This window comes from Lynx canadensis, chromosome A1 (assembly GCF_007474595.2).
Source record: "Lynx canadensis isolate LIC74 chromosome A1, mLynCan4.pri.v2, whole genome shotgun sequence".
NCBI lineage: Eukaryota > Metazoa > Chordata > Mammalia > Carnivora > Felidae > Lynx > Lynx canadensis.
This window is the reverse complement of record NC_044303.2, coordinates 153,758,655-153,785,651: the sequence shown is the minus strand read 5'-3', so window position 1 is coordinate 153,785,651 and position 26,997 is coordinate 153,758,655. Positions and strand designations below refer to the sequence as shown.

The following is a 26,997-nucleotide window of genomic DNA, read 5'->3' as shown; positions in this document are numbered from 1 at the left end:
AACTGGAACCTGAGATACATTTGCAGGAATTAAGAATTGGGACTTGGATGAGGTACTCTCTGACATGGAGGATAGGCTGGTATATGTTTTCAACCACATTTTCTTCCATTTCAATCCAGGAAGCACAGAAATCTAGTCGGGAGAGAAAGAAAAAGAAATAGAGAAGAGTTCTAGAGGTAATCAGTAATTGTATAATAAATTGCCAATTTCTCCTTATCACTGAAACTGGTTACGGGTGGATCTTTTCTGCAACCAAAAGATTCCAGCTATTACACTCTTCACGTTTTACAGTTTAGATTATTAACATTAAAAATGATCTGAACTTTGTCCATTACATATTATAATAAGGTCCCAATGGCAAAACATCTATTCTTTTGCACTTTAAATGATTTTTTTTCCAAATTGAAAAACTTCCCAGAGAAATGGTACAAGTAAAAGAATTTATAAACAACATCTGTCTAGCTCATGTTATTGCTTATTTGTGTAAAAATTTGTCTTATTACTCACACAAGATTTTTTTTTCTTTTTTTCTTTTTTTTTTTTTTTACCCTTTGGAAAAGAATAATCTATGATTTCCTGTAAGTAGAAGAGCCAGGGAATTTTTTAAATTCTGATCTAAGTTGTTTCTTCACTTTTATTTTTTTAATTTCTTTTTAACGTTTATTTATTTATTTTGAGAGAGAGAGAGAGAGAGGCAGAGCAAAAGGAAGAGAGAGAATCCCAAGCAGGCTAAGCTGTCAGCCCTGAACCGGACGTAGGGCTTGATCCCAAAAACCATGATATGAGATCACGACCTGAGCTGAGATCAAGAATCGGACGCTTAACTGAATGAGCCACTCCATTGCTCCATTTCACTTTTAATTATAATACCTACTTTGGACCATCCAGCAAGAAAAATTTGACTTGGTGTGAAGGTTTAGAATAATTTTTATTTAAAAATGTTTCATGGGGCGCCTGGGTGGCTCAGTCGGTTAAGCGTCTGACTTCAGCTCAGGTCACGATCTCGCGGTCCGCGAGTTTGAGCCCCGCGTCGGGCTCTGGGCTGATGGCTCAGAGCCTGGACCCTGCTTCGGATTCTGTGTCTCCCTCTCTCTGCCCCTCCCCCGTTCATGCTGTGTCTCTCTCTGTCTCAAAAATAAATAAAAACGTTAAAAAAAAATTAAAAATGTTTCAGTAGCAACAACAGGTCAGTTTAAGTTGAAAGGACTGTCATACTGCCATAAGTCATTGAAGAGATATAAAGAAGTTAGTACGATAAACCTAAAAAGTGTTTGAAAAACTATAATAAGTCCTGTAAAAAAGGGGGGGTATTATTATCATAATTAACTCAGCAGGAACATTTTTATTTTAATGTATATGATTAATTGGATGGATACCAGCGAAGACTAAGAAATACAGCAATACCTCCCTCTATTTACTTTTCCAACAGTATTTGGATGATTCTGAATTCAAGAGCAGTGAGGTCTTTTCATCACAGGCTTTTTTTCTTTTGTTTCTGGGGAAGAAAAATATCTGGTTTAGGAGTGACCATCTAGTGTAAGAGATTGTTTTTCAGAATTTTTCAACTCATCTTTGGGGCATTGACCTCAGGTCTGAAAATTGCAAAATCTTTCCTCTTGCAGCTAGTTCTTTGGAGTACTCTTTCACATGTCTGATATCTACCCTTAGGCTATCTGTTCTGGCACAGAAGATTTATCTTTTTATCTCAGGGAATGTTTAAGGATTGTAAATATGTATGAGAGTATCAAAATCACTGTGCTAATTTTCAGAAAAACTCTAAGTTCTCATTTCAGCTTCCGTCTCTCCAGAATCTTTTTCATAACCTGGTATTGATGGTTCCTTATGGTAGCCGGTGTTTGATTTTATTTGCTTATTTCTCCCTCATTTTTTGTTCCTTAGAAATGTTGACAGGACCGACAAAATCCAAAACAAAGACATTAGCTTTGAAAGTGTTTGATTCCTATCTGGAACTGGAGGTAGAGTGGTAAGAGTTGGCATGAAGTAATGTACGGGGACTGTGGGAGGACTCGCTGTGGGTGAGTTAAAATGATAATGTCAGAGGGGCACCTGGGTGGTTTAGTGCTGACAGCATGGAGTCTGCTTGGGATTCTGTCTCCCTCTCTCTCTGCTCCTCCCCTGCTCGCTCTCTCTCTCTCTCTCTCAAAAATAAGTAAATAAACATTTTTAAAAATATTTTTTAAAATGATAAGGTAGGACAGAGAGAGGGCAACCGGGTGGCTGGGATGGGAAGAGCAACATGTGCCTGAAAACATGCCTGGATAAGGGTTGGTCCCTTGAGATGGTGTGACTGTGGAACCACTCTCCATGTGATGAGGCTGTTGGTGTTCTCCTGTATATGCTCCTTCATGGTACATAGCTCAACACGTTTCCTAGAAAGGGCCATCTGACTGAGTTCTGGCCAATGAACCTGTAGCTCTGATCACACGTTCCATGAAAGCTTCTGCTCTCTCTTTCCCAGGCTACCTGCTAAGAATGAAGGATTCTGAGGGTCTAAAATACGATACTAATGCAGGACAGAAGGAGCCAGGATGCCTGAATCATTGTGTGGATGAGAGTTATGTTGCAATTTGCACAAGAAAGAAAATTATGTTAAGCCACTGAAAGTTGATGTTTGTTTATTATAGTCGCTAGTACTAATTATTCTAATATCTTTTTGTTTCTGAACTTGGGTTTGATGTTGTCACAGTAAGAGAATAAAGAAAAGAATAAAGAAGCAGCAAAATATTGCTCAGAGAAGGATATTCGGTGGTGGGGAGTGGAGGGGAAGAGCAGGAGAAAACAGATGGTATTGGGCACAGAAGGCCACCTGAGATAGAAAACATTTCATGGATGTACTGATCTCATTTTAGAACTGAGCAGGACACCTCTAAATGGGCCTCAATTTGTGTAAAAGTAAACTGACATATTTTGACAACTATAATTAAAAGCATATGTATACACATTATGCAACTATAAATGAAGCACAATAAATTGATTGAAAATATTAAATAGGAAAAAATCAGAGATCAAATATCAAGTTCTTTTTTTTTTTAATGTTTATTTTTGAGAAAGAACACAAGCAGGGGAGGGGAAGAGAGAAAGGGAGATACAGAATCTGAAGCAGGCTCCAGACTCTGAGCTGTCAGCACAGAGCCTGATGCGGGGCTCAAACTCATCAACTGTGAGATCATGACCTGAGTCGAAGTCAGATGCTTAACTGACTGAGTCACCCAGGCGCCCCTCAAGTTCTTAAACATATAAAACAGGATTTAAAAAATGAAGTATGCTTCATGTACTTCAAAATATCAGGGAGAGAAAGAGGCCGAAAGCCCTGACCTTCCTGACTGGAGGGCGCTGTGAGGAAGGGCACTGTGTGTGGATAATATGTGGACTGTGTGTAATTAAATATGAAGCATGCTGGGCTTGGGATTCCAGAGAAAGTGGCAGGACAGGATGAGTTTTTCCCTTTGCTTTTTAGTACTCAAATATAGTGACTTAAATGTTAGTTTCTATGCAACAAAAGAAATATTTAGTGATCAGATCTGGAACAGTTATTTGAAGTTTCCAAACATCTGAAGAGTAAAAATTTAAAGCTACACTTTCCTTTGAAATATAGCATAGTTTTGGGTTTTTTCCTGAAACGTGGAGTAAATCCAGAAGTCTGAGATAATACCCCTAATGTTCGCTTTTCAGTGAATAATTCATTTGTGACCATCAAATATATGTTATTGTCTTTAAAATATGCTAACATTGTGGCACCCATTGATTGGGATGAAAGCACTCCTTTGTTCCTTCTGTAAACTGCCAGCGACAGACCTTTCCTGTGACTTGGGGCTTCCTTTCTCCCCCTTTCTTTTCTATGCCCAAATTAGAGATTTCCTCAGGCTGGGAGGGAAGTCTAAGAGTTTATGAATAGAGATCTCACAGACTCTAGCACCCACAGCTTCAGTGGTTCTGAGGCTCATGGTGGTCACTGTGAATCAATCACTATTTTCACCTAATATCATCTGTGAAGCAGATTATAAAATCGCATCAAAGCACATCAGTCATTTCCACCAGGAACAGAGTGCCCAAGGTCCTGAGACTGAAAATATCACCAGCCAGGGATGGGGGAAGGATAATCAGGCAGAACACAAAGGATTTTTAGTGAAAATACTCTGTATAATTTTATAATGATGGATTATGTCATTATGGATTTGTCTAAACCCATAGAATTATAACACCAAGAGTGAACCCTAAGGTAAAGTTTGGACATTGGGTGATTATGATGGGTCAATGTAGGCTCAATTGTAAAAAATGTACCATTCTGGTGAGTGATGTAGCCTATGCACTTGTAGAGGCAGAAGGTATATAGGAAGTCTCTACTTGCCTCTCAGTTTTGTTGTAAACCTAAAACTCTAAAAAAATTATTGTAAAAAAAAAATCTCGCTAACAATAATTGTTTCACTAGAAGTTGACTGGGCAAAAACAAATAGGTGTCTTAAAAACTACCTGTGCTATGGGCACCTGGGTGGCTCAGTCAGTTAAGCGTCTAACTTCAGCTTAGATCTTGATCTCATGGTTCATGAGTTTGAGCCCCATGTCGACTCTGTGCTGACAGCTCAGACCCTGGAGCCTGCTTCGGATTCTGTGTCTCCCTCTCTCTCTTCCCTCCCCTGCTCGTGCTCTGTCTCTCTCTCTCTCAAAAGTAAATAAACATTAAAAAAAAAAGAAAAAAACAAAAAAAACTACCTGTGCTAAAATCAGGGCTTAAATAACTTCCACCAAAGTGTATATTTTTTTCCAAAGGTAACACACGTCCTTTGTAGAAAACTTGAAAAATACAGAAAAGCCAAAGAAGAAATCAAGCATCTCTGAACACAATTAATAAGTTGTTATATATATATATATATTTGTGTATATTTGTGTGTGATGTGTATTCATGTGAAGATAAATATAATTATAATGTATATGCTATATATTTATATACATATAATATACAATTACAGGCTTTTTGTATTTATATTACATATTAACATACACGTAAATATGTAGAATTTTATTATACATATTTTGTTAGCTATAAACTTTGGGTTGTATTATAAAAGTTGTCTCATTTATACATTAACATTTTTTTTTAAGTAGGCTCCACACCCAACATGGGGCTTGAACTCACGACCCTGAGATCAAAAGTCGCATGCTCTACTGAGCCAGTCAGGCGCCCCTATTCATTAATATTTTTAACATACTCTAAAAATATTCTCTCTCAGATGACTTCACAAGAGCTTTCTTCCTACATTCATTTCATTCTCCAAAAAATTTGTACCTTCAAAGAGCATATGTACTGTGTAAACTTTTAATCTTACCACTGTTACATTTTTCTTTTCTTTTTTTTTTAAAGTGGGCTCCACACCCAACATGGGGCTTGAACTCTTGACCCCAAGATTAAGAGGCACATGCTCTACCAACTGAGCCATCCAGGCACCCCACACTTTTCTTTAAAACAAATTTATTCTCATCTGTGAAATGAAGCTTTAGAGTTATTAGGTGGATCTGTGAACTATAATTCATCAGCAGCATCAAAAGGAGGCTCATCAAATCTTTTATCATATGCATTTTTGCAGCCCATGAGCACACATACTGTCATTGGGGATCATTGTAGAAGGCATGTTTTTATTTATTTTTATTTGTTTTTATTTTTAAAAAATGTATTCTCATGTTAGATAACATACAAGGTAGTCTTGGTGGAAGCCATGTTTTTAAAAGTCTACCTATTCGGTAACAGATTTAATAATTTGGGCCATCACCTACGATTCCTTTACAGTCCTTGAAGGGCCAGTTATTGCCTTAGGGGAATCAGTGGTGTCTCTGTTTTTCCCCACAATGAAAATGATAAACCATTTTAATAGTTTCCTATTTCATTGGAAACCTTGGCACTCTCAAAATCTATTTATAAAGAAGGCTCTCATAAGTCACTTGTAAGTATGTGGTGACATATGCTGAGCTTAATTTTTACTTTGCCTTGAAGCAGGCAGAGTGTGAGCACGTCCCCTCTTTGCTTTATATTACAGTTTAGTCCTACAACAGAAAGCCACTATTGTTTATTCCAAGGGCCCTACAGGGTCTTGGGTTCTACAGATTATTCCACATGACAACTGAAATCAAGCTGATGAAATGCATGAAATTTATTGTATTTCCAACTGGCATTTTCTACTCTGAAGGTCTAAGTTTTCAGCACCCATGCTTAGGAGAAGGTATAGATGGAAAGAGAGGTACAAATCACTGAAGCTAAAAGGCTTGTCACCTTTAGAGAGTTTCTAATTTATGGTAACAGTGTTATTTATTACAATCTAAATCCTGTGAAGAATAATTGTTCTTCCAAAAGGAACAAAACTTTTCAAATAGTTTAAGTTCTGGAAAATGAAGGAATCTTATAATTCCAAATGGACAACCTTGTATTCTAGAGACAGTATTTGAGCAAAATACAAAATCCACTGAACTCTGCCTATAGATTTCTATTGATTGGATGAGATAAAAGCATATAATCTCAAATGTACTACCAATAAACCAAGAGGAGTATGTAACTGTGTGTGTTTTGTTAATAGGAAATAAAAGCTACTCTCCTTGTGGCAATGAAGCAGCATCTGAGTTTACTTATATGGAATCATAAGATACTAGATCTAACGGAGTTTTAGAAAATGTTGGATTTTTGCCAAGGAAGTTTTCCAGAATAATCATTTAGTGAATAATTCTGTTTCTTAGTAAGATCAGCTTTAAGTAAAATAGGCTGGGACTCTAGATTGTACTATTTTCCAATCTTTTAGTGAGTCTTTTGTGTTCCAGATTTCTCAAGTATTTTACACTGCTTGTGTCCTTTAATCCTTGACTTAGATATTTGTATTACAAAAGAAATCCAATTCATCTCTTGTTTTTAAGGCATATTCAAGTCCTACTTTATTTCAAATAACTGTGTCTACTTGTGACCCTTCAAAAAGTTATTTCTCAGGGCGCCTGGGTGGCTCAGTCGGTTAAACATCCAACTTCACCTCAGGTCATGATCTTGCAGTTCATGGGTTTGAGTCCCTCTTGGGACTCTGTGCTGACAGCTCAGAGGCTGGAGCCTGCTTCAGATTCTGTATCTCCCTCTCTCTCTGCCCCTCCCTTGCTTGTCTCTCTGTCTCAAAAGTAAATAAATAAACATTAAAAAAAAGTAATTTCTCCACTTGGGTAGAATTCATTCATTTTATTTGTTTTCAATATTGTCTACTATGAAAATCCAATGTATGTTCTATATTTTTCTTTAGTTGTCGAGTCCAGAATTGGTCATATTAATGTGTATAAGTTCCTTTGTTTCATATCCGGGAAAGTAATTTCCTTTATAGGGTTTTCTAGCTATCACCAGGTGGAGTCCACCGGTCTGAACATCAAAGGGAACGGATCTGTGCAAATAAATTATCCTGGAACCTACCGGGGATAACTGTTTGAACTTGTTAAGTTGTTTACCCCTAACAACTACTTCAGACTACTTACAGCTTTTTGTTTTTCTGTTTATTCAAGAAAGAGGGGAGAGAGTCTCGAGGCACAGGGAGAAAAAGAGAATGAAATACAAAATCTTCCTGAGTTGAGGAGAGAGCAAAAAGGTTTCATTCCATCTTGCCTCTAGCCCCTATCTTTTATCAAACTAATTCACCCACATACAGAAAAAACCTTTTCCCTGCTTTTGTCACAAATACAAACTGCACTGAGAAACTTGAGTGTTGAGTGTTTTTTACCTCATCTATGCAGGAAACGTACTTACTTCGTTGGTGAAAATCCTAGACGGAAGAAAATACGACTGCTCTCTACTTCCTCTAAAGGCATTAATAGAGCTGGCATTTATTTATTAAATACATAACCCCTATTTCAACACTTGATGGGAAGGATTGAAGTGGGAATCATGTAAAGAAATTATCTGGTATTTTCAGCTACAGAGTGGCAAGAAGGTGAGAAGAACATGCCGAACATTTTGGTACTTGACTTAAGTTCTGACCAGAACTTAAGAACTCAGAAGTGGGACTTCCTCTGTTCTGGAATATCGCAGAGCACAGGGTGCACGCCTGCAGGTGCGACCCTGGGGGCGGGGCTGAAGCTGGCACAGGAGAGATTCTCACTGGGCGCTGCATGTTCACACTCAACCAGTTCTCTGGGGACCCAGGATGTTCCTCTCCTGGAATTTTTCAGTGTGACTGAATAATAGTGGTTCACTCCGGTAGCTGTTCCAATCTCCGTGTCAACACCTTTGGGCTAAGTACTAACTGAAACCTTTGAAAGCTGCTATCACTCTTTTTTTTTTTTTTTTTTAAGTTTTTTTAATGCTTATTTTTGAGAGAGAGAGAGAGAGAGAGAGAGCGCCTGAGCAGCACGGGTGGGGAGGGATAGAGAGAAGGGGAGATGCAGAATCTGAAACAGCCCCAGGCTCCGAGCTGTCAGCACAGAGCCCCCAAGCAGGGCTCGAACTCATGGACTGTGATATCATGACCTGAGCCGAAGTCAGTCACTCAACTGACCGAGCCACCCAGGAGCCACGAGCTGTTATGTCTTAAACAAACTCTGGTAGTAAGATAAAAACACAAAAAGTAACATTTTTCATCGCGCCACTTGCCTCGTGTGGCTCTGGCTAGCCTCTACTCCGTGCCTTTGCACATTAGTCTACACATCCATCTCCTGCTACATCATTATGAGGTGGTGACTTAGACCCCGAGGAGAACTGACTAAACACCACCCATCTTTATTTTCTGATGGTGCTTTTTTTTTTTTCCTTTTGATGAGCAGACAGATGCACTTCCTCTTCTTAGCTAATCTTTTTATCAGAACCCTTATTTGTAATCAGATTTTCCCACGAGAAAAGAAAGAAAAGAAAAGAAAAGAAAAAGAAAAGAAAAGTGATATACTTTTATTTAAATATATGATTTTAGGGGTGCCTGGGTGGCCAGTCGATTGAGCGACTGACTTGTGCTCAGGTCATGATCTCCTGATTTATGAGTTCAAGCCCTGCCTCGGGCTCTGTGCTGACAGCTCAGATCCTGGAGCCTGCTTCAGATTCTGTGTCTCCCTGTCTCTCTGCCCCTCCCCTGTTTATGCTCTGTTTCTCCCTCTCTCTCGAAAATAAACAAACATTAAAAAATTTTAATATATGATTTTAATATAATTTTTCAGAAATTCCTTCTTACAAGAATAAGTTTGCCTTGTATGAGGAAAGGGGCAAAGGTAAGTAAGAAGATAAAGGGAGAAGATCCCAAACATTCCGTACTATGTGAGCAGTCTTACATAGTAAGACAAAAAGAGATTTTGTATGATTAAGCAAGTATGCTTTTTCTTTCTTTCAAAATATTCTATTCGGTCCTAGTTTATAGCATTTGAAATACCTGAACCAAAGATAAATTGAAATAAAATTTGCTTTTGGTTCCTCCTTTCATCCTAGCAATTCTGTTGTGTATTGCTGTCATGTGTACACTGGAAAATTGTGATTTGGAGCAATTTATCTTTTTTTTTTTTTTCTTTCTGACTTTAAAATGTCTATTCCTTAAAAAAAGTCACTTTTTGGGGCGCCTGGGTGGCGCAGTCGGTTGGGCGTCCGACTTCAGCCAGGTCACGATCTCGCGGTCCGTGAGTTCGAGCCCCGCGTCGGGCTCTGGGCTGATGGCTCAGAGCCTGGAGCCTGTTTCCGACTCTGTGTCTCCCTCTCTCTCTGCCCCTCCCCCGTTCGTGCTCTGTCTTTCTCTGTCCCAAAAATAAATAAACGTTGAAAAAAAAATTTAAAAAAAAAAAGTCACTTTTTAAGATGCTTTTTTTTTTTTTTTTTTTTTTTGTCCTTGGCCAGAAAGAAGCTCTACTTTTCGCAGTTCAGTCTTGGAAACCGGCAAAAAGCAATGACTTTTGACTCACAATCCTCAGGGTTGTTTTGAGGAATCACATTGTGACTGGATATGAAGTCTTGACTTTTATCAATAATTAGTTCCTAACAGCATGGAGTAGAGGCATTGCTGTTATGAAGATGATAGTGTGGTCTTCTGAACCTTGGACACTTACAATCAATCTGGTAGACGTTGATTTCTCAGCTTCAGAGTACAATTAGTCTTATTCTCTTGACTAACTGAGATTAGAAATTACACATTATCTATGTTTGAGTGTTACAATGCAGACTGTTATTTCAAATGTATTTAGTACAGGCATAATGAATCAACCATGAATGACACAATACACACTTCTTTGACTTCCTACTGTGGACCCAGATAAGTATGAGAGAGATTGAAGATTATTACCCTTTGGTTACAAAACATTCATGCATATGTAATTTTCCATACAAAACCCTTATGATTAACAGGTCATGGAATAATAATGAGATACAAAGAGTCACTATTGTCTCTTGTCTATTTACTCTGTTTGGCCTCCTCTCTGCCCCCACCAAGGAATCCTTAAAATACTATCCTACTTTGAAACTTGTTATACAGGCTACTGACAAATCAAATTAAGCTTTTCAGAGGTCTTCAGTGTTTTTCAAGACTCCTTGGATAACTAGGCAGCAAAATGAATAATTCAACAAATTACAGCTTTGAAAATGAAAGCTGTTTGGTAACATGAAGATGATATGGCATCTAATTTGTTCAATAATTGCTATCCATTTGGATTTTTTTTTAATTTTTTTTTTTCAACGTTTATTTATTTTTGGGACAGAGAGAGACAGAGCATGAATGGGGGAGGGGCAGAGAGAGAGGGAGACACAGAATCGGAAACAGGCTCCAGGCTCCGAGCCATCAGCCCAGAGCCTGACGCGGGGCTCGAACTCACGGACCGCGAGATCGTGACCTGGCTGAAGTCGGACGCTTAACCGACTGCGCCACCCAGGCGCCCCCCATTTGGATTTTTAAAGGCAAAACATCTGTAACTAAATATATAAAAGATCAAGAGAAATTATTCTCTTCTTTAGTTATTAGGATAAAAACGATTTTTTTTTTTTTTTCAGTTCCACATGTGTTGAGTGGACATCAGTTTGGATCCAGGCATTGTGCTAGGTGCTTAAGACACCTAAATAAACAAGACACAGTCCCCACTCTTCATGAGCTTACAATCTACTATGGGTTTCTCAGTTGGGGTTCTGCAGATATTATTAGGGATTCTGTCAGGGGTTACTAACAGTTCTACAATAGATTGGAAAACTTTATTTATGTTTTAAAGTTTATATTATTTATTGGGGGGGGGGAGGGGCAGAGAGAGAGGGAGAGAAAGAGAATCCCAAGAGGCTCCATGCTGTCAACGTGGAGTCCGAACCCACAAACCATGAGATCATGACACTATAGTGTCATGACACTATAGTGTCATGACACTATAGTGATTAAGCAGCTCTGTTAGCAAATTAAAAAAAAAAAAAATTATTTTTATTGTGGTAAGAATGCTTAACAGATCTACCCTCTTAACAAAATTTTAAGTGTACAATAAAGTATTAGTGCCTCTAGGTACAATATTGTACAGCCTATCATTAGAGCTTATTCATCTTGCTTAACTAAAACATTATGCCTGCTGGTTAGTAACTCCCCATTTCTCCCTTCCCTCAGCCCCAGGAAACCACCATGCTATTCTTTGGTTCTACGAATTTGATTACTTTATTTTATTATTACTTAAAAAAAATTTTAAATTTTTAATTTTTGAGAGAGGGACAGAATGTGAGTGGGGGAGGGGCAGAGAGAGAGGGAGACACAGAATCTAAAGCAGGCTCCAGGTTCTGAGCTGTCAGCAAAGAGTCCCATGCAGGGCTTGAACTCACAAGCTGTGAGATCATGACCTGAGCCGAAGTCAGTCACTCAACCAACTGAACCACCCAGGCACCCGTAAATTTGATTATTTTAGGTATCTTATCTAAGGAGGATCATGCACTATTTGTCTTTCTGTCACTGGCTTATTTCACTTATCAAAAGAGTGAAAAGACAACCTACAGAATGGGAGAAAATATTTACAAACCATATACTTGAGAAGAGGTTAACCTCCAAAATAGAAGGAAATCCTACAACTCAAAAGCAAAAAAAAAAAAACAAAAACAAACAAACAAAAAAAAACACCAAAAAAACAACCCCAAAAACCTAATGATGCAATTAAGAAATGGGCTAAAGACGTGCATAGGCATTTCTTCAAAGACATACAAATGGCCAACGGATATATAAAAAAAAATGTTCAGCATCACTAGTTACCAGAAAAATGCAAATCAAAACCATAAGATATCACCTCACACCTGTCAAGATGACTATTATCAAAAAAAAAAAAACCCCAAAAGACCAGTGTTAGTGAGGATGTAAAGAAATTGGGAAACTTTGCACACTGCTCGTGGTACTACAAAACCGCACAGCCACAATGGCAAACAGCATGGAGATTCCTCAAAGAAATTAAAAATAGAACTCTCACGGTGTGCCTGGGTGGCTCAGTCTGTTGAGCATCCAACTTTGGCTCAGGTCATGATCTTGTAGTTTGTGAGTTTGAGCCCCACATCAGGCTCTGAGCGGACAGCATGGAGCCTGCTTCAGAGTGTGTCTCCTCTCTCTACCCCTTTCCCTGCTCATGCTCTCTCTCTCAAAAAATGAACATAAAAAAAAAAAAATAGAACTCTCATATGATCCAGCAATCTCACATCTTGGTATTTATCCAAAAGAACTGAAGTCAGTATCTTGAAGATATTCCATGTTCACTGGAGTTATTATTCACAATAGCCAAGACACGGAAACAACCCAAATGTCCATCTACAGATGAATGACTAAAAAACATATGGTATACACATACAATGGAATACTATTCATGGGTAAAAAAAAAAAAAAAAAGAAGGAACCTTTCTTCATGTGGTTCATGTGGTTGAATGTGGAGGATAAAGATCATTTTTTTAAAAAATATTTTATTTATTTTTAAGACACAGAGAGACTGGGTGTGAGTGGGGATGGGGCAGAAGAGAGGGAGACACAGAATCTGAAGCAGGCTCCGGGCTCCAAGCTGTCAGCACAGAGCCTGACACAGGGCTTGCACTCACCAACTGTGAGATCATGACCTGAGCCGAAGTCGAACGCTCAACCGACTGAGCCACCCAGGCACCCCAAAAATCATCTTTTAAAAGAAGAAACAAGCTGGGGCACCTGGGTGGCTCAATCAGTTAAGCGTCTGACTTTGGCTCAAGTCATGGTCTCATGGTTTGTGAGTTTGAGCCCTGCATTGGATCCTGTGTCCCTCTTTCTCTCTGCCCCTCCCCCACTTGCTCACTCTCTCAAATATAAACATTAAAAAAAAAAAAAAAAGAAACAAGCCATTTACTACATAATATCTATGCATTGTTTGATGGAATGTTCCAGAAAGTTACCATAATGCCTCTGATAGTTCTTGAGCACCTTTCTAATTTGTTTTATTAGTGTTCTCTACTCCATCTAGTATTTTATTAAATGATCACTACTTCCCTCTTGTAATGTGGCAAAAGGCTTCAAAATGATTTTGATGGATGTACAGAGAGTAAAGATATATACTATGGGGCAGGATGATGGACAGTTTCATACACTTCATTAATCAGCTTTTCAAAATCTTTTAAAATCATGCCTTTCGAACTGTCAGGTATTATCGTGATTTTCTTGCTCCGATTTTCCAGAATTCTTTCTTTCAGTCTCTTTCTCTCTCACACACACATATACACATATACACATATATACCTTTACCTTTAAAATAACTATAATCAAAAAAATAAAAATAAAAAATAAAATAATAAAATAACTATAATCATACTCATAATCAAATAAAAAAAAAGTGATGTTGAAATGATTTGTGGCCTCTTTTCTTCATTAGTATCATGAAACAAATGTTGTCATTTCATTCCTATATATATTATTTAAATTTTATTTATTTTGGGGGGGGGCAAGGGGCAGAGACAGAAGGACAGAGAGAATCCCAAGTAGGCTCCACAGTCAGCATGGAACCTGGTGTGGGGCTCGACCTCACAAACTGTGAGATTATGACCTGAGCCGAAATCAAGGGTCAGATGCTTAACTGATGGAGTCACCCAGGCATCCCTCATTCCTATATTTTTAAAAAAGTCAAATTTGTGATTTTGCTCATAAACTCCTAAAGGTTAATCACAAGCAAAAAGTATGCTTTACCCCATTTAAGTTGGAATTATTTTATCTACTAGAAAACAGTGATTACCTATGTTTTCTCACAGGACTAAGATACTATTTCAGTCCTAGAAGTGCTAACAATTTCCTTGAGCTGAGTCATTTTTAGTGACTTCAGCTCTAAATTTGGTGCTCATAGGGCAGTCAGAGCTGTTAGACCCAGCTGTTGAGTCCCCAGGCTGGGAACTGAACCAAAGCACTCTATAGGACTCCCAAGAACCATGGCAACAGTATTTGATAACTGCATCCCATTGTCAGAGATGATGGGAAACAGGGTTATTCTCCATTTGCTTCTTCTCCTGCAATCATGTAATCTACTTAAGAAAATGATGTTTACTGGCCATAAATCAATGATACTGAAGCATTAGTGAGTATCTTGGTGGCTTTAAATATATTCCTTGTTAAACTCTTTTATCTCCAGTGTAGTAAATTCCTAATTAAGGGGGTTGCCAAACTTGTCAAAGTGATTTGAATACAGACAGCAGTAAAAATAGTGTTTATTTTTTTCCCTCAGGAATATTCATTGTATATGCCACCTAGCATGTGTTACAGTTTAATAAAGCATCTGGGATTTCTTAGATTTTTGTAAAGGTGAGTTTGGTTTTCTATTATAGTGTTGAAATTGTTCTTATGAGATAAAAATTTGGGTAGGTGAGGGGTACCTGGCTGGCACAGTCGGAAGAGCATGCAACTCTTTTTTTTTTTTTTTTTCATTTTTTTAATATTTATTTATTTTTGAAGGAAAGAGAGACAGAGCGTGAGCAAGGGAGGAGCAGAAACAGAGGGAGACACAGAATCCAAAGCAGCCTCCAGGCTCTGAGCTGTCAGCGCAGATCCCGACGTGGGGCTCAAACCCACAAACCACAAGATCATGACTTGAGCTGAAGTCGATTGCCTAACCAACTGAGCCACCCAGGCGCCCCCAGAAGAGCATGCAACTCCTGATCTTAGGGTCATGAGTTTGAGCCTTATGTTGGGTATACAGATTGCTTAAATAAATAAATAAACTTAATAAAAAATTTAGGTAGGTGAAATGTATTAAGAATAACATCAATGTACCAACATTTTATCAGTAAGAATATCATTCATCTGTCTTACTTATTTTATTAGTCAGCTGAAAAGACTAGAAGAAGATTCAAGACAATGGAAGAGTTCCTAGATTCAGTCACTTGGTTCATTCTTTAAATGCCACTTGGACAGTGTGGTTCTTTCACTTATACCCTGAGAGAGAAGCACTGGGGAGACTAGGTCCATGCCATTAGTCACTAAAAGACCATATGAAACATAGGAATGGCCTTGTTGATTTCTCTGTTCCTACCAAGATCAGGCTGTCTAGATGAAATCCACTCTGGCATCCAGGTGCTCTGAGAAGGTCAACACCACTTAACTTATCTGATTGAGACCTACCCTCAAACAAATCTATCCAGAGGCCTTACGGCTAAACTCAAAGAGCATCTTAAGTGCTGGTAAGCACAAGGTGAAATTTCTTGGGAGCTATTTTCCTAAATAAGCATTGTCTTTTTCCATTCATATCCCAAATTATGTGTTTAAACTTCTTTGATCAGATTTGGGAGACATGGAAATATTGATTAAACCCTAAGATTCCTCAGGGCACCTCGCTGGCTCAGTTGGTGGAGCATGCAACTCCTGATCTCAGTGTTGTGAGTTTGAGCCCCACTTTGGGTGTAGAGATTACTTAAAAAAAAAAAAAAAAAACTTAAAAAAAACACACACAACAATCCTAAGACACCTCAAGAAACTGAAAAACAACTTAAAGCTAAAGTTCCAGAGTGAAATTCTTTCTGTTTTACTCACTAAGATTTTCATTTGCCTGCACTCCTATCTTGGTAGGAATTCCAACAGCAACAACGCTACTCCATACCTCAGTAGCATGCCTGCCCGCGCTTGCATCCAGAATGAGAAAATCTTTTTTTTTTTTTTAATGTTCTAGAACATAAAAATTGAAGAAAACCTGAGGCAAAAAGAAGAACAAGTTTAAGATCACAAAAATACAGCAGAGACATTTCCCAAGGAAATGTTAGGTGTCTATTGACAGAGGACAGAAAATGTCATGGAGATGAGAAAAACAGAGTTTCTGTTTAGGGTGGTGAAACAGTTTTGGAAATAGAGGGGAGGGGTGAATAGCATTGTAAAGGCAATTAATGCCACTGAATTTAAAAATTACAATAAAAATGGTTAAAATGACAAATTTTGTATTACATATATTTTACAATAAAGAAACCCCAATAATCCAATATACCAAATACTACTGAATTGCACACTTTAAATGGGTGCATTGTATGGGATGTGAATTACATCTTAATCAAGCTCCTTTAAAAATGTCACAAAGGGGTGCCTGGGTGGTTTAGTTGGTTAAGCGACTGACTTCGGCTCAGGTCATGACCTCGAGGTTTGTGAGTTCGAGCCCCGCATGGGGCTCTGTGCTGACCACTGGGAACCTGGAGTCTGCTTTGATTCTGTGTCTCCCTCTCTCTCTGCCCCTCCCCAACTCACACTCTGTCTCTGTCTCTCAAAAATAAATAAACATTAAAAAAAAATTTTTTTTTTTACTGTCACGAAGAGGGGCGCCTCGTGGGCTCAGTCAGTTAAGGCATCCTACCTGGCTCAGGTCATGATCTTACTCTTCGTGAGTTCGAGCCCTGCAGTGGCCTCTCACTGTCAGTACAGAACCAGCTTCAGATCCTCTCTCTCTGCTCCTCCCCCCACCTTTCAAAAATTAATTAATTAATTTTACAAAGTGTCATGAAGAAAGAAGTTCAAACCCCCTGAAAAAAAGCAATTGCAACACAGTAGTCTCAACCCTTTCTTTAGTTTTCATTTTTAGGAATTTGATTTGTTTCTTCCTACACAGTATTATACTTCCCGGGCAAATGTCCCATTTTAATCTACAGTGAGAGGAAACAGGATGGCAAAATATTGCTGCTGTTAGAACATAAAGTTTATTTATTTTAGCACTGTGGCTTCTGGAAATTTTGTTTCTTTCCTTCCAATATTTAAAAGAATCCTGCTGAACAGCAGCAGGTAGTCCTTTTGATTCCTTATTAAAATGGTACTTTGGACAGCCATACAAATTCAATAACCTGAAGTAAAAAACGTATCCCATTTGTCATGTTTTAGGCCAGACTTTCCCCAAATTCTGACAATATGCAGAAATGAAAGTGAGTAGCTACTGGCAATTGCCTTTGTTAGAGAATTCCTCATTGGTAAAGTGATAGGCTTTTCATGAACTTTAAAGGTGGTGGTTGGAGCGCCTGGGTTGGCTCAGTCTGTTAAGCATCTGACTCTTGATTTCACCTCAGGTCATGATCTCACGGTTTCATGAGTTCAAGCCTCACGTTGGGCTCTGCACTGACCCTGCAGAGCCTGCTTGGGATTCTCTCTCCTCTCGCTCTGCCCTTCTCTTGCTCCTGCTCTGTCTCTCTCAACATAAACGTAAAAAAATTATTTTAAAAAATGGTGGTAACGAGACTGATTTTACCCTAAGTAAATTCCTTAAGAAAATACCTTAAGTGACAAATAAGAATCTAGTTTTCTGTGGAAAATGTTACAGTGACTATGACTTACAGATTCCACGCAATGAAATCTCACATTTCTATCATCATTACATAAGCCCCCAATTCATTAAAATCTACTAACAATTTCAATGTTACCAAGTCTAAAATTTTCATCTTAGATTTTACATATTATAACCAATTTCATCAATTGCCTCCACCCTATCATGAAACAGACTGTATACAGAGCAGTGCTGGGGTTGAAAGAGACAACCAACTTATTTGTCACATAACGTAAATACAATCCTGTTACCACCTATTCTAAACTTTCCAAAAAGGATTATAACTCCACCAAGGACGGAGCTTTGTTTGTTATGCTGTTTGATTTTGTTGGGCAGCTTTTTGTTTCCTACCTACAGTGACAATCCACTCATGAACACTCAATGTAAGAGGGAGGGGGTAGGAGTGGGGGAGGACTAACAGAAAGAGAAGAGTCATTTCACAATCTCATCAAGATAAATAACGCCACTCAGGTTTTATAAAAAGTAAATCCATGCTTAAGTAATTAAAGGACACTTAGGTGTTTTAATTATGGCTCTAAAGGAACAAAGTTTTCTCTTAATTATTTATGGGGCGCCTGGGTGGCGCAGTCGGTTAAGCGTCCGACTTCAGCCAGGTCATGATCTCGCACTCCGTGAGTTTGAGCCCCGCGTCGGGCTCTGGGCTGATGGCTCAGAGCCTGGAGCCTGTTTCCGATTCTGTGTCTCCCTCTCTCTCTGCCCCTTGCCCGTTCATGCTCTGTCTCTCTCTGTCCCAAAAATAAATAAACGTTGAAAAAAAAATTTAATTATTTTTAATTTTAATTTCTTTGTTGAGATGATACTGATTTTCTCAAAAATACTAAAAAATTCAGAAACAAAAGGTCACAAAGGCTTCCTTAGGACAAATGTGTTCTGTTCCTAATGATTCTTCTGGAACCACAGTCAATGAAATCATCACAAACACAATAGTGTTTGTTCTGGGACAGACTTTCTGATTTCTCATTCCAAGACAAAGAAAGACTGAAAAATCAAAACCCAGAAATATTTCTCCTAAACAAACTGCACTGTTTAAATGCTCCTCTTCTTAGCTGTGCTAAAATGCTTGATGTAGTAGTTATTTTTAACTGGGAACAGAACATTTATTTTGGAAAATGTTCAGATCCCTAATTTTATAATGAGCAGAAATACATACTTTTGATGAAAGATGATGCAAACTGCAGTATCCCCGTCAACACGTAGTGTAGAATCTTTAACAGACGATAACATTTTATGGTTTTTAGGAATGAAAGTCTTCTAAAAGCTGTAAAGTCTTAAGTCTGGATGACCTGTGTCAATACTGGAAGAAAAAAGGTGCTTGACCACACTAGATAAGCGTGTTTCTTTGCTCATACACAACATTTCCTCATAAATAACGAGCCTGGGTGATGTCATATGGATTCTATTGTTTTTATTGATCGTTATTACTTTTATTAAACAATGTTAGCCATGCAGGATGATTAAAAAAACAACTAGTATTCTTGGAATATATGGTATAAGGGATAGAAATTGATCCAGTCTTCATCATAGCAATGAATTTGCAGGTTGCACAAAGATAAGTAACTCATATTCCCAACACAACAATCACTTCTGGGTTAATCATCCAGTACAATTCATAAGTTCCTATTATAGAGCTGTATGTAAAAAATTAGAGTTTTAGCTCAAAACCAATACAAATACAAAAGTATCATTCTAATGGTCACTAAGGCGCTAGAGGTGGGTGTCAGCAATGGGTATCCTCCTGAGTTCCACGATCTGGGAGTCAGTCAAGGTGCCTCCCTCCTGGCTCCCTTGACCCGATTCATTATCACTGACACTGAGACCAGCACCTGTAATAGAAAAAGAATACACACAAAACTCCCAACCATTAGTGCAGTGTTTTGAGGGCCAAGTTAAATCAAAACAACACGTTTATTTCTATTACACTGGTAAATAGCGAGCTATACATTTCGAATAGATATCATTATTAATTTTTTTTAAGTAGGCTCCACACCCAATGTAGGGTTTGAACTCACCACCCCGAGATCAAGAGCTGCATGCTCTGAGAAGAAAGAGCTGCACTGACAACACCTGCTGTCATATCAGCGCCCAGAAGACACAGGCTCTGAATGACTCAGATCTGATCCCAATATAAAAATAATTGCATAACACAGAACCAAAACAGATCCATACACAAAACCCACAAGGCTAGCTGTTAATTACAGAGAGCGCCCAGAATCTCTGTTTTGAGGAAGCTCCACTGTTCACTCCTCGTTTTACAACTCAGAATAATTCAGAGAATTTAACACTGTGCTGGAGTAATACCTTGTTCTTCTCTTGTCTAATGCGCGGAGGAACACAAACTCTCATGTTCTCACACACACACACTTACACTCACACACTCACACACAGAATGGGGATGTGGTCACAGGGTGTGCTGCTGGGCTGAATCACTACCGATTACAGGTCCCACTCCTCCCCCTCTGCTGGGCACACACGCTACAAACAAGAAGGAAAGTGAAAAACCAGTTGCTGGGCAGCCGAGACTTCCCTTTCTGTTTGAAACGCAGGAAAGGCACATGTGCAGAGTTGGTAGCTATGAATTAGGTTCGTCTTAATCTAGTTGGGGATGGAAGGAGGAGCCCACCACTGCCTTCTTCTAGCCAAGCCCTCCTTCTTCTGGGTCTGTCCTCCCCACCCTCTCTGTGAAAGGTTGCTGTTGAAACCCCACTTCCACCCTTTGCTTCTGGGACACTACACTTGCTCATCTCATCCCCTGACCTGCTGGTTCTTTCCAGAGCTCTTCTGCTTTCTCCTGAATCTCTTCCTTCTGTCTCACCACTGGAGGCCTTGTCTTCAGTCCCACTTCAAGGCCCACACTATCTGCGTGACCCGTTTTGCTCTCTAGCCTGCCGTCTCACTACTATCCCCCTGCCTGAGATGCCCTTCTCATCCCCCACCTCCTTAATCTGGCTGCCTCCATTCTTCCTGTCAGTATCAACTCAGCGGTTACCTTGGCTACCCACAGAAACCTGATGGTTCCCTTTCAAAATTTCTGACTCCCTCATTGCATCATATCCCTCATATCTTTGAATCTTCTAACTCACAGGACAGTGCTCAGCACACTGTGGGTGTTCAGTGAATGTTTGCTGAATGTATTAATAAGCTATGCTCTGCGTTCTAGTTCTCAACAAAGTTTCTTCCAGCCTTATTGCCCGTTCTGTTCCTCTGATCCTTTCTACATTTCACTGCCCTCTTCTTCCTGATGTGTCACTAACACATCAAGTCTGGAACCGTCTGCATTGGCTTTCAGGACACTTCCTAATCTGGCTCTACCCTACCAAATAGACATACTTCAACATTTGCCTATTGGAAAGCTTTCTCAAAGTGATCAGGTCTCTTGTCTCGTCCTTCATGTGCCCATTAATTCCAGCCTGAGTATCTTCCTGCCTATCCATCAAGGCCCATTCCCACACCCTTCCACAGATAGCTCTTTCACCTTCCTTCAAAACAGGGAGGTAGAGAATGCAATACTTGAAAAGAAAAGTCCTAGTTTATACCTGAAAAAATATGAATCACATACCCTTTTTTCTCTTAAACTGCCCAGGTTTGGATAATAAATTATGTGGTATCTCTCCAGATAATGTATATATAAGTCATGGAGCGAAATGTATAACAAACACCCATGCACTCTTGGAAGTTAATAACTAAAATTTTGTCAATTACAACATTTTTAGAAATTTAGTTGCCAAAACGAACACATTTAATGTGAAAAAAAAAAATCAGATTTTTGGTTTCTCTTGAAAAAGCAGAGGGCAGCACTAGGCCTGCATTTTTGGAATGGAAAAAAAAAAGGAGCAAAAACATGGATCTGGCACTACCCTCTGGTTTGCCACTGTTTTCTCATCTGGTCCTCTTGCGTCATCTACAGTATCTGCTTGGCCCCTGAGGTAATATTTGAATCTGCTATTATGTCTTAGAAGGAGGATAAAAGGTCCATGCTTCTCTGCCAGGGGAGCAGGGGAACTGTCCCACTTGGAAGAACCTGAGTGGATTGGAAGACCTTGGCCACTCTATAAGGAGAAGATAACTGAGGCCCTGAGGCCAGTAGCAGCCTCAGGTAAGGAGGAACAAAAGGGCTAAATAACAAAGTTGCCCAATAGGAGATCAACTACAGAGAAGGAGAGGACACCATGATTACCATCAGGGCAGAATGGGGCTTAATGAACAAACTAGTATGAGCTCCCACTGACTTTGTGCTGGTCTGCTCCAAATCTCCTTAGGAATACAGAAGTGTTTGCCCAGCATATTTACAAAGCACACCAGAGAGAAGTTCTGTACCGAAAGCCTGCCGAGCAGACAGCAAGGAACAGAGGGGACTGGGCTGGGAGGTTTAACATGGGGCGTAGCTTTCAAAGTAATGGCTGTCACCATCTTGTTTGTAACCCAGAGCCCTGTGAAATGTCAGGAAGTTGTAGATAGAGTCTCCCCTTGAATCACCACATCTACATGACCCAGCTCATCCTCCTTCTCAGTTTCTCCCAAGCTGAAATAAATGCATATTACTCAATTCTTAATCCCTCACTGAGACTCAGAAAGGGCCCATATTACACACAGTAATAACAGGACAGACTGGGAGCATAGCCCCAGGCTTCTGGGCTCTTTGTAATGCATAAGTAGTCTGGGAGGGTGTTTTGCAGTGAGTATCAGGATTTTCTGAAAGGAATTTTTCTGCTTAAATTTTAAGCCAGAAATTCAAGAAAAATCCACTAACTGTGGTAATAGTCACCTTTCCCTATGGTAGAATAGGTAATATCAAAGAAACTAGATGTAATATTTTACATTCATCTAGTGCCTCTCCTTTCTTCAACATTTCAATACAGTTTAGTTAGGAAAGGGTGATTATTAGTCTTGTTTTACAGATGCAGGGATTGAGTGCAGATCAGGGTGTTGACTGACTTGCTCATGTCACATAGCAGGGAAATCCCAGAGTGAAGATGTCCAATGGTCTTCTGACCCCAAATGTAAGGTGTTTTCTTCTATACCATACTGTCTTTTGTGGTGGCAGTTCTAATTGTGCTACTTTGTCCCTGGTCTAGAACACATTTTAAACCTTCTCGGCACATATTCAAGCCACCCCCATTCCTACCTCACTTAATAGTCATGATGCAATGAACACCCGGGTGTTTCAGAATACAGTATGGATATGTAAAATTGTTTTTAGGGGCACCTGGGTGGCTCAGTCGGTTTAGCTGCTGGCTCTTGGTTTTGGCTCAGATCATGATCTCTAAGTTCCTGGTTTCAAGCCTCGAATATCTGCGATTAAGGTGTGGGGCCTGTTTGGGATTCTCTCTCTCCCCCTTTCTCTCTGCCCCTCCCCCACTTGCACTGTCTCTATCTCTCTCAAAATAAATAAATAAACTGAAAAAGGGGCACCTGGGTGACTCAGTCAGTTAAGCGTCTGACTTCGGCTCAGGTCATGATCTCATGGTTCGGGAGTTTGTGCCTGGCGTTGGGCTCTGTGCTGACAGCTCAGAGCCTGAAGCCTGCTTCAGATTCTGTGTCCCCCTTTCTCTCTGCCCCTCTCCCACTCCTTCTCTGTCTTTCAAAAATAAATAAATGTTCAAAAAATTTAATAAACTAAAGAAAATTGTTTTTAAGCATAACAATGAGCTGAACCCAACAAATAATTTATACAATGTGCTACTGAACTTAGACTGCCAGCTACTGATAGATTCTTTACACTAACAATCTCTAAACCCCAGGAAAACTTACCAACTACTTATAATAACTCTTATTAGCTAAATGAGGAAACTGAAAGCTTGAGTCACTTGCTGAAAATCACACAGATAGTGCACTGCAGAACTAGGTTGCCAACACTGGGCTCTCTGACCCCAAGGCACATTCCTATTTTCTGTGGATTTTTCAAATGTGACAGTAATACAAAGGTCATTCTCCCTCAATCTTCTAGCTTTCCAAATCCTGCTCTTCCATTTTGAGGCCCACTTAACTTTATTTAGCACACTGGTCTCTAGAAGTTTTTGAAGTTAAATAAGTCATTGTGATTTTATGTGATATAGCTGAAAGAGAAATTTATTAATGAGTTCTTAGAGCAGTTTGAGCATTTGGGCCTTGATTCTGAATGTTTTTGTTTCTATTCAAGGACTTGTTATTTATTTTCTTCTGACTGAAAAAGAAATCATTTGAAGTTTTCAATAAAGAAATGTTTACCATGACATTTGTGTCCTTGGCCTGAGTAAAGCCAGGAAGCTAAGAGATGAGGGATGATAAGGAATCAGATTAGTCTCTCTGGGAGGAGTCCTCAGTGAAGAAAGACCCTGTTTCTAAGCCTAATATGTTCCAAGCCTGACATATTCTAGAATCTTGTCATTTTTGGATCAACATAAAAATCTGGTCACTCACCTCATAATCTAATACTATACAATGCTCCAGGTCAGTGCCTCTGATGTCCTTTACAAAGCATCTGAAGCATTGGGATTCCTTTACCTTTGGTACATGGCTTTTCAAAGGGTCTAGGGTGGTATGAGAAGGATAGCTTGAAGAAAATGTATTCCCAGATCTTTAACTTCTATGTGCACTCCTTTTTTTTTAAAGTTTACTTATTTAAGTTTTTTTTTAAGTTTATTTATTTATCCAAGGTGGGGCTTGAATTTAAGGCCATGAGATCTGACTGAGCCAGCCAGGCGTCCCAAGGTGCACTCTTCTCATGAGTTTTTGATAATTACTCATCAAAACATTTAATATTTTAAAATCAGTGCTGACTTACTCAATGTAGATTAATAATAAATATAATGATAATAAAAGAAAATTTGGACACTTTATATATAGCCTTATGACCACAGAATAATTTTAAATTTCAATTTATATACATGTTTTGTGAGAGAGAAGTATGAGTAAGTGAAGATTAAATGAATTTCAAGCACAAAATATATTACATTAGGATAAAATTCTGTGGTGGGAGTGGAGTGGAAATACAAGTTCAAGGAGAAAAGACAATTATGTAAAATTTCCAACTCTAAGAAAAAAGTCTGCTCCTATATTTTAAAAATGGAATGAATAACAATGGGTATCTAGTTGCTATGATATTTAGATTCCTATCAAATAGTTTAAAAGAATAATGTAAAATTTTCATTTTAAACTTATAATACAGTGGAAATTACATTATTTGATCCTATTTCAACTTATGAAAACCCTTACATTTTTATTAAAATATATGCAAAGGGTTAGATAGCTTTTCAAAGTTGTTCAGTGGTTTAAATGAAAAAGGCTTAGAAGACCCACTATGCCCAGTATGAGAGCTGGAGTAAGCCATGGTTAAAGTGGACCTGTGATACATTAAGGTTTATGAACTCAAATGTCACAGAGACCAGGTGGGATAGCTTAGACCAGTGACCCAGGTCTAGTGAGCACTGGACAAATCAAAGATCTCATGCTCTGTCTAATCAAGGAGATTTTAGGATTGTGCTAGACTTTAAGCACTCTGTTGCTAGATTTTTCAAAAAAAGAAATTGTGGGGTTTTATGGGACACCTCTAAATTTTTTTTTTTTTAAGATTTTTGTTTTCAAGTAATCTCTATACCCAACGTGGGGCTTGAAATCATGACCCCAAGATCAAGGGTTGCATAGTCTGACTGAGTCAGCCAGGCACCCTGGAATTTCTCTAAATTCTTAAATGTGTACTTAAAAAAATGTTACAACACTATGAGAATCAAACAAAACCCTCTGTTGGGCCAAATCCGGCCTATGCATCAACTGTAAATTCAGCTGTAGGTGGAATGGTATGTGGACTGCTCCTCTGATTTGACCATATTCTACGATGAAGCGTCAAGGGGGTGGTGCTTTTCTGAAAACAGAGGGATCCAATGTTACAGACTGTTATTTTGGTCTTTTTAAGTATTTATTTCCTAACAAGTTTAATGAGCTCCAAAGAATGCTAAACTCATCTATAAGTAAGCAAGTCATTCCATACATTCCTGAACTGAATGCATTTAATACTTGTTATATATATAGGACCCACATCTAATTTAATTATCCTGCAAGAATTCATTTTATGTTTTCAGTGTCATAATAACAACTGACCACTTTGTAGTGCTGGGGACATAATCTTCCCTGAGAATTATTAGTAATCTGAAAGCCCCTTTCTAGTCCTAACGCTAGTGAGCATTTTGGGCAGTTGTTCATTACCTCCTTCATAAAACTTTGTTGTCTCTTTACTTCTTTTTCAGCACGCTGCAGTTTCCTTTGTGGGACCCTCTTCTATTCACTCTTGAAAGGCAGATATTATCTAGGATGTTCTTCTTCTTTCCCTTCCTCACCTCTTTTCTTCTTCTCTCTCTCCTTCATTCTCCCAAGATCAAACTTGTCCATCCCCGCAGCTTCAAATATAGTCTCTGCATGGATGCATTTCAAACCAATACCTTCAATCCTAAACCCTCAGCTTAAGATCCTTCAAGCCTGAATGTTTAAGATCCACCAGGCCTAATAACCAATAAGTCCAAATCTGAACTCACCAGTTTGTAGCTGCAAACAAATCAATGAACAAATGCTCTTTACATGATTCCTCAGCCTCTGAAGTGAGAAGCAGAAGCCTTTACTGACTGTCCTCTGAGTGTTCGCTCAGCCTTCCTCTTGTGCTCATCTTCTCTTTCTTATTTCCACTTCCTAAATCTGGGACCCAAACCCCATTCCCTTGGACAATTGCAACAATCTCCCAGCCTTTCTGGTTTTGCTTCTAAATTTACTCTTCATACTTTTGTAAGAGTTATTTTGCCTCAAAAACCAGTGGGAACATGCCATTCCTCTCCTCAAAAACCTCCATGGCTCACTAGGTTCTATAAAAATCCCACTCCTTAACATGGAATCTGAGCAGCATTTTAACATTATGTAAAATACCAGCAAGTGTTCTGCTCCCACAAAATGAATCTATTACTAAATGTGTTCCGGAAACACCAGGTTAAATTAAGTGAAGTGGGTTTCTTTACTCTAGGACTTTTCAGAGCTGCTAAAATGCTAATTGAATTGTGAATCTTTGCAGTTTCCCAAATAGACTCAGTCAGGGGATCCTCCCATTGAGGAGGGCTATAAATATCTCAAGGAGGTTGTTCGCTGAAACCCAGTTGGGGAACTACAGTAAATTATAAACCATGCAGGTTTCGGGCCTTCATGCTGCTGCCTGGATGCAATCACCTTCCACCCTGGCCATGCTGCAGGCAGGGTCTCTTCTCCCCAGGCACCTATAAACTGAGCACTGTAAGCCCCAAG

General features: G+C 39.0%; 1 protein-coding gene and 1 long non-coding RNA gene across 2 annotated transcripts in view; one reads left to right on the top strand and one right to left on the bottom strand.

Moving 5' to 3' along the window:
* Window positions 1-9,117: 9,117 nt before the first annotated feature.
* On the top strand, window positions 9,118-10,374 carry LOC115520349. Its single transcript, XR_003970770.1, has 2 exons — window positions 9,118-9,225; window positions 9,839-10,374. It is a non-coding gene; the product is annotated as an uncharacterized LOC115520349 (long non-coding RNA).
* Window positions 10,375-18,535: 8,161 nt separating this feature from the next.
* ADGRV1 (adhesion G protein-coupled receptor V1) overlaps window positions 18,536-26,997 on the bottom strand; it is a 519,149-nt gene continuing 510,687 nt past the window's right edge. The window contains 1 exon segment of the mRNA XM_032593635.1: window positions 18,536-19,565. Coding sequence (XP_032449526.1) covers window positions 19,447-19,565 — 119 coding nt within the window. The 3' untranslated portion in view covers window positions 18,536-19,446.